The sequence below is a fragment of the Strongylocentrotus purpuratus genome, unplaced genomic scaffold (genome assembly GCF_000002235.5).
Source record: "Strongylocentrotus purpuratus isolate Spur 01 unplaced genomic scaffold, Spur_5.0 spur5_contig_794, whole genome shotgun sequence".
Taxonomy (NCBI): Eukaryota; Metazoa; Echinodermata; class Echinoidea; order Camarodonta; family Strongylocentrotidae; genus Strongylocentrotus; species Strongylocentrotus purpuratus.
In genome coordinates this window covers 1,639-10,547 of record NW_022145496.1, presented here as the reverse complement: position 1 = coordinate 10,547, position 8,909 = coordinate 1,639, and the positions used below count along the sequence as shown (strand labels likewise).

The 8,909-nt window shown below is 39.7% G+C and overlaps 1 protein-coding gene across 1 annotated transcript; it reads right to left on the bottom strand.

Annotated features, from left to right (window-relative positions):
- Positions 1 to 5,368: 5,368 nt before the first annotated feature.
- Positions 5,369 to 6,570, bottom strand: LOC115920362 (toll-like receptor 13). The gene has a single exon (XM_030976045.1). The coding sequence runs from the start codon at positions 6,514 to 6,516 to the stop codon at positions 5,719 to 5,721; it is 798 nt and encodes a 265-aa protein (XP_030831905.1). The 5' UTR covers positions 6,517 to 6,570; the 3' UTR covers positions 5,369 to 5,718.
- Positions 6,571 to 8,909: the final 2,339 nt, after the last annotated feature.

Sequence of the window (8,909 nt, the reverse complement as noted above, 5' to 3'; positions counted from 1 at the left end):
TATGCCAAAAGGGGCGTAACCTACGCGGCGTTATGCCAAAAGTGCCTTAACCTGCCGTTATCGTACGCGTAACTATGCGCGTAACTATGCGCGCGTAAGCGCGCATAGTTAGCGCCCTTTTGGCATAAGGAAATTTTCTTGTTTCGCAACACCTTTGGTTTGCCACAAAGGCCCTCCTAACGCAAATGGATCATCCGTGTAGGTTAAGGCCCTTTTGGCGTAAGGAAAAAGATGAGATACGCGTTAAGGCCCTTTTGAAATTCATAATTATCTTCATAAATAAATCGAATTTCAACAAGTGAAGCACATCATTTTAAAGAGAATGATGAAATCTACAAGGTGATATTAATAACTCAATAACCCCCAAAATCGGGGTTAAGGCCCTTTTGGCATAAGGCCGACGGTATACTCTTCATATAGTGGCATGGGTGCCATGCAGAGCACTAATGTTGTTGTTGTTGTTGGTGTTTTCCTTGATAGTTTTTACAATTACCGTTGGCAGGGCCTACATGCATGTGAGAAACGGAATTTCCCGGTATTGGCCTATATACCCTACCTCCAAGAATTTAGAGTTGTATTTTTGTTTGTGAATTAGCAATCGCCATGATGTACATACTGACGAAAGAGACTGTCACTGAAATTATGTTATTTTGTAATTATGTTGAGGGTTACCCGTTAAACATTGAAAATAAGTGGCAATAGCCAATAGGTCAATTCTTCATCACGTAATGAGAAGGATCATTTTTATACATTAAATCTGCAATTATTGATTTCTCAACAGCGCCCCTTGTGTGTCAACATTAATCTGTCATGGTGTTGTATTCCTTGTCCCAATATTGTCCATTTTTCCTTTTGCGTTCAACTTCAAATTGGCGGAATTTGCAGAAATGCGGAAAAAAAGACAATATTGGAGAATACATTCTCACATTCTCAGAAGAAGAAAAATCAATTTATTACGAGCAAACCTCTCGTAAAGCCTTTATGTTGCTGTACACTAATCGATTGCAATAGTTTCAAAATATTTTCGGATCATTAAAAAAATTTAATCTGCATGATAGAACATGAATACATTAAAATATGGCGAAGGAGGAAATAGAAAGTAAAATTGTAGCGAAGAATGTGTAGAATGAATTGGACTTACGGGATGATAATTGACACTTGAAATTACACAGGGAAAGGTTTCGTTCAATTACACTGTTTGCAATAATATCTCTTGTCAGTAGAAGCTACTTTTATTTGTCAAATATCTAGATATGTGTGCTACTTTGTTAAACATTGCTATTTTTGTGAAATGTACTTAAATAAAAATGCAGTTTTTAATTTATTTTTTGTGGGGCTGTTGTCAGGGTTTCACGTTTATAAGTTTATTATGGCTCATTTAATTACAAAAATCATCGCAACTGAAAGCTGAAATAATAAAGATGCTTTTATATTACATAAAACAGACAACAAGATATGAATAATCATTCAAAAACCATTATTACTCAACTTGAATTTGTTTCGATAGAAAACAAGAAGGTATAAGATAGCTTCAGGGTCTATATGAGAGTACAAGAAATATATAACGCAGATCCCAATATATTTTAACAGTTTGACACAATTTGAATGAGGGAGAGATTGAGAGAATTTATGAAAGAAAGAAAAGACGAGACCAGAACAGAAGACAAGAGAAAAAAATAGAATTAGAAAAAAAAAAAGAAAACGAAGAAGAAGCAGAAGAATAAAAGAAAAGGAATAAGAAGAAGAAAAATACAAGAAAAAGAAGAAGAGAAAAGAATAAAAGAAAAAGAAGAAGAAGAAGAGGAGAGAAGAGAAGGAAGAGAGAGAGAGAGAGAGAGAGAGAGAGTATGTATGTGTGTGTGTGTGGGTGTGCGTCATCAACCACACAAAAAACAAATTGTAATGAAGTTAATACAAAGTCAGTTTTATTTCCCCATACAAAAATATAAATGTTGCCGACAACAATAGAACATAATTTGTTTGTTTTTCCTATGATGTTACTTACACATCAGTCACATTTGTTGTTTCTTAATTCAATATATACATTTCGCATTTATACATCGTCTTTTTTGAGCCACAATGGCATTGATCCATTATACTTTGACATGGAGTTAACGCCCTTGTGACCCCAAACAGACGACATGTTAAAAGTGTCCGTTAATATTTGTGTACATTATGACTTGTATCACGTATATTCCAGTATGAATAATATGAAGTATTAGCCCTCCATTGTTAATGCTAAAACATGACCTTCGCCTTTTCTCTTTTCTTCTTGTATGTATTTGTTTTGAATTATCTATACAAGACAGTGTATGTATTTACATGTTTCTAGCTGTCTCTTCCTGGATCTTGGATCTGGAATTGAACTCGAGCCTGAACTTTACTGTGACACCTTATGGTCCCATTTGAGCATATAAATTCATCTACATTTATAGCATATTTACAAGGTATATACAATTGTCGCTAAGTTTACGACCCGGGGTAGGGGGTACTCAGTCTCAGTTTGGATGGGGGGGGGGGGGGGGTGTGGCTGAAGCGTCCAAACCCATATCCCATTTTAGAGGTTTTGGGACCATCGGCGATTACTTTTTCCTTGACTTTCCAGATGTGATTTCCATGAATGTTAAAATGTCCGAAAAATGGAAAATTTAGTTTACTAAATTAATCATTTCCATAAATATGGGTTTGTGATGCCATACATTCGTGTCTTTACACGTACCTTCATTTCAAAGGTTAAAACAGTCAAAAGGTGGAAGTTCTGGTATATATGCATCAGTGGGGAAAGTATCACTTTTCCGGCAATAATCTGCCTAAACATTGGCACAAATGGAGTGATTGACGGACGAAGGCGTTAATGCAAATGTTCAGACAATCTACTACCAACATTTACAGTAACGGCACTTGTATACTGAAGAAAATGAGACTTGTGTTTGATGTTATAGTTTAACCCTTACATGACCGGGTTATTTTGGTCCAAACACAGAGAAAAAGAGGTTTCAATTTACTCCTTACTCGCATAAGTGACACCCCTCAGGGAGTAAATTTAATCCCCAATGTAGGGAGTAAATTTACACCCTACAAGAAGGTGTAAATTTGCACCCCAAGGTTATGATTTTATTCCCTTTAAGGAGCGAAATTTGCACCCAATGGTGATTAATTAAAGGTATTACAAAGTTTTGGTAAATTTTGAAAATTGGCTGGATAGTGATTCTTTACAATTTTGATATATTTGGATGCCCCTATAGATGTATTATAAGCACTAAAAATGTTAGCCCCTAAAACTCTTCTGCTTTCGAGAAAAATTGAATATAAAAATTTACCGGTGCTCCCGGTAAATTTTGATAAATTTGAAATAGCGCCTACGGCCAGACGATGGTAGCTGCGACCATAAAAATCTCAGAATATGCAGATCTGATATAATATTCCATACGGTAATAGCGAATCGGTCGATTTTAGTCAAATAACATTGTAGTATAGCTAAATTAATATCTTGACCTTGAGAGGGCGCTATACAACATAAAGAGTTTATTATTTACAATTTCATCACTTTAGACTCGATTTCAACCACGACAACGTTCACTGAATATTGTAGGATTGCATATGCTTCCAATATGTTCATTTGAACCAAATTCATTACCGCATACCAAAACTTTGTATAACCTTTAACACCTTTTGGTTCCATTTTCATGAAAAATGGGTTCAAAATTACACCCGTGGGGTTGAATTTTATACCCTAAATGATCGATTCCACACACTGTGGGGAGTAAATCTACACCCTTCTTATGCACAGCATCAACCAATTGATCATCGCTCGAGCAAACAAACATCCATACTTCGTAATCACCTAACGGTCACTGATTCTCACCCTTTTGTCTACGTTTCACTGCTCTAAAGAAATCAGACCAGAATCTCGAGTTAAGGCCCGGTCACACAGCCTTTCGCGTCTGTATCGCGGGTAAAATTTCGCGATTTTTTTTTTGCCCGCGGTTGCCCGTGGTGGAAAATGTGCAAAATTGGCTAACCCGCGGTTTACCCGTGGTATGCCCGCGGAACAGACGCCGGCGACTGTTCCGCGTCCTTACTGCGGGTGAAGCGCGGCGGTACCGCGGCCTACCACGGGTATAATAAAGCAGCCGAACCGGGCTGTAGAAATCATAACCGCTCCGTGCTTACACGCGGTACACACGCTAATGCACGTGATAACAGTGACGCGGTACAGACGCGGAACAAACGTGCTATGACCGTGCTCCACCCGCGATTACCCGCTAAAATTTCGCGTCCTACCGCGTGTAACCACGTCTTAGCCGCGGCCGTAGCACGTCCTAGCACGTTCGTTCCGCGTCTGTACCGCGTCTTTACCGCGTGTGTACCACGTGTACCACGTGTACCGCCCGCGATTACCCGCGGTCTAAATTTTTGGGCAGCCCAAAACTTTTTCGCGCGGCCAACCGCGTGTGAATTTCTTACCGCGTGTAACGACGGGTAAAGTACGGCTGTATCGCGTCTTTATCGCGACCTCAAAGCGTCCAACAGCGTCTGCTTCACGGGCAGAAATTTTTGGCCGTGATTCGGCCGCGATACGCCCGTGGAGGGCTGTGTGACCGGGCCTTTATATGACGAAAAACTTTAACTCTTACCATGCCACAGGGCTAATTCCCATTGTACCAAGCTCCAAATCCCCCCGTGCCAGGTTATTTTTGAGATAATCGGATTAACGCGACGGTTCTATGAATGGCGAGTGCAAAACACACAGCACAGTCCAATGAGCATGAACAATAAATGCTATTACGCACATGGCACTCAAGCAATAGCTCTCTCGCATGTACAAAGCACTGTAGCGATAGCGTGCATGCAGCCCTATGACAGCCCGGCCCCCCCCCCCCACTCAGTGTTATTTAGGGTACGCATATGCGTGTTCCAACCGACCCCCCCCCCCCCCCTTTCAGCAAAAGTCCGGTGTGTAAAGTCAATACGGGTCGACCTTTTTCTTTTGTTACGAAAAGGACATTTTGGCAACACGCATGGGGTCCGTCCGTTCTCGGAGTGGGGGGGGGGGGGGCGGGTATGACAGGCTATGAATTAATGCTTACCTAAACAACAGTTAGTGTGAACTCAACACAATTGCAGACTGTAAGAACCAACTAAGTGAGGCTGGCCTGGATGGACGTATCGGATGTAGTGGAACTACTTAAATACACGATACTACCTTCCTGGATATCTTCCCTTTACTTACACGTATAAGAAGGCAATTATGTACTAGTTAGTAAAACAACACTTCTGCTGATTTCATTAAATTATCAAATATAACCTTCGATACAACCCCTTATTCTTGATCAGATAACTTTCACACAAATAATATGCCCAAATGAATACCTTACAAATAATATGCCCAAAAGAATACCTTTTATTTCTCAGTGTGTATAGAGTAACATGAAGATGTATTTGTTGCTATTTCTTCCCTCAACCGGTATACTGCACAAGAGCAAAACCAGGGTATTTCGCTATTTAGTGTATCATAATTAATGCATGACCACATATTATGGATTTCTGAATATAAATGGACATCAAGTGTGTTTGCCACTTCATATTTAGTCTGATCCAAGCTCCAGTAGACATAAGTGCTCTTAGCTTAATACATAAATCAGATATACTAAACTCTGAGATGTGGACAGTAGTGTAGAATGGAACACACTATCCCGAAAATAAGTCAGACCGTTACTACTCGTTGGGGATCAAGTCATTGGTCCTGAGATTAATGGTGAGACTTTTTACCAGTTTATTCCAGAAAAAAGCGAGTCCTCTCACGTCCTCGGTCCAATGTAGGTAGGGTCTACCGTCACTTAAATATAACCTTGCCAAATATGGTATCTCCTCGTCAGGGATGTCTTCGAGAAAGACCACGACTACGAATTCGGTCTCGGTGTCGCTCACATGGTCCATGGCGGTGCGGAGTTTGAGCATAAACCAGCGATCGTGCACAGCCGCTCTGCTGAGTAGAATGAGCGTTTTGTAACTATGGGTCACCACGTAGTCGACGGCTTCCAGATAGTGCATACCAATGACGAGGTCTTGATCACCAATGACATTCCTCTCGAACTGCGGAAGCCATTCTTCCAGAGCTGGTTGGAGTTGTTGACGAACCCATTCTTCGTCGTCATCGTAGAAGATGATATTCAAGTCAAACTCGTAGTCGACGTGGTCCCGAGCATCTCGCATCTCTTTATATCCAATTACCATTAGTTTCAAGAGAAAGAGTTTGTACTTTAACTGCCATCGGTTGTGATAAAGGACTGCGACAACGACAATCAAGAAAATGCCGGCGAGAGGAGTCAAGCATACAAGAGCAATGTTAAGTCCACAAAGTGTATTGGGATCAAAATCAAGCAAAGGTTTCCCGCGAAGAGGCTCTAAAGAGGCCGATGAACAGACGGTTCGGTTCTCGTCAATGACGTCAATATGTCCACTCATCCAATCACGTAACCATCGTAGATCGCAGTTACAGTTGATAGGGTTCATTGAAAATCGAGAGATAAAAGCGAAGATTCTATCGCTTCAAATGTCGTTTGGTTGAGACTGGTTAATCTATTGTTTGATAGCAAAAGAGTAGTCAGTCTGGGATTGTTCGAGAATAGTTGTTCATCGAGGTATGCCAAAAGGTTGTCATCAAGATTGATGATTGTCATTTGATCTAACATTTTGAATATATCAAAGTTAAGTTGTTGAATTATGTTTCCACGTAAATTTAGCACCCGAAGCGATTCCAATCCCGTAAAAGCTAAATGAGGAATGCATGAAATATGACAGGCTTCTAAACTAAGGTTCTGAAGAGCAGAGAGTTGTTCGAAGATCCTAGCTGGAAAGTCAACTGGAAAATAAAGGTCTAAATAATTGTGGCTCAGATCCAAAGTAATAAGATTTGACAATCCTTCAAAAAGAGATATATTCAGGATTTTATCCCAGAGATCAGGGAACAACAGCTCCGAATTTTGGATTTCCAAATCTACTAGGCCTTGTGTATGTTTGAAGGTTATTCCAGGTTGCATTAAAGTCATTAGGCTGTTCATGTTATTCAAGTAAAGAGTTGTTAAGTTCGGGGCTACCGGTTGAAAATAGGAAATACTGCAATAATTCAAGGCGATGGTTTGAATTCCCGTCAGTTTCGAAAACGACGTGATTTCCAGGACATTAAGGTCATAGTTCACGTTCAGATCTAACAGCTTTAGATTTCGCAAACCGAAAAATGCGAATTCTGAGATTTTTGTCAAAGAATTACCACGTAAGTGCAACTCATTCAAGTCCACTGCCCATACGTCAGTATTTGGGTTTATATATTTGATTTTATTGGAGTTCATGTTCAAAATTTTTAGCTCCCGCATGCCTTGAAAGAATACCGGTTCAACTGTGACGATTTGGTTTTGCGATAGATCAAGTTCCACGAGTCTTGTCAAGTTTGAGAACACGTACGGAGAGAGGGATTGTAATTTGTTTTCAGTGAATCTAAGCAAGGAAAGGGAGCAATTACACAAGAGACCAGTCACATCATGTTGCAAGATTGAGAAATTAGCACCATTTATAGTGAGCTCCACTATTTCAGAGCGACAGACCCCGATAAAAATATCCTTCAGTATCTCAAGTGTCAACGGGTAGTATGAGTATCCAAGTTCCAGTGATCGGGCACGCAACGATGCAATAACGTTCGGGTCTACTGATTTAATAGGATTCCCGTGTAGATCCACAAAACCACTTTGACATCCGAAGATGACAGATTCTGTCGTGAGATGCTCGATTTTATTATACGCCAAGCTAATGTTCTTTACTCTGCCACAAAGGCCCATGTTAACGAAAGTGAGTTTGTTAAAGCTAAGGTCTATAGACTCTACAGATTGGCTCCATTTAAGAGTGTCGTTTGGAAGCAGTTTCAGATTACAAAATGACAGATCCAGGATGGACAGGTTCTTAGACCACCTGAATAGATCTGTAGCTGGGAGAACAAGATTAGGGTTGTCATATAGGATTAAACGATTCAAGTCCTTTAGAGGGTAAAAAGATGCAGATTCTATCATTCTGATGTCGTTTTTGGAAAGACGCAAGACCTGGATCAAAGGGTATCTCTTGAAAGAAGAACTCAAGATGAAAGTGATATTGTTGAACGCGACATCCAGTTCTTTTATATCGTTGGGAAGATTTTGAGGGATGGAGTCCAACCCACGATCATAGCAATCAGCTTTCTTTTGCTCGGCATCATAATGACATATCATAGGAGGTGTAAACATGGCATCTTGGTGTATGGTTTGGATGAGCGTCGGTGTTAGAATACAAAATACAACCAATGATAGACATCGTAGAAGAGGTACTCGTCGTATGAATGCCATAGTAACTGATTCCTGTCTGAGAATAAAAATAGAAGATAATAAACTGCAGAAGACCAAACTCCACATTAACAATTATAACCCTGACAACAGGCCTATCACTGACCTCAACCCTAAGCCTAACCAGAATACATTATACTGATGATTGGTAACGTATTCTTCACTTATGTCATTTAGACATGATAAGGGGGGCAATGTAGTAATGAGAAAGTTGTTTTATTTGTATAAGAAATAACAGCCCATTTGAAAGAACTCCTGTTTTATTTTTTTGTTAGTGTCTACAGCATCAAGATTTATACGTATAATAAGTAGAACAATTCTATGTTATCAGTAAGTGAAAGTAGTCCAACTACATGTACTACACTCGAAATTGATGAGGAAAACAAAAATAGCTTATTGGCTAGAAAGAAATTCTTTAAAAAAAAAAAGATATTGAGCTTATGGGTAAATACTGTGTAAATCTTTACGAGCAGTATGCAGTAATACAATAATTTTAAGTAGAGATATTTTGCGATACATTTTAAAGCCTATAGCCCTTGT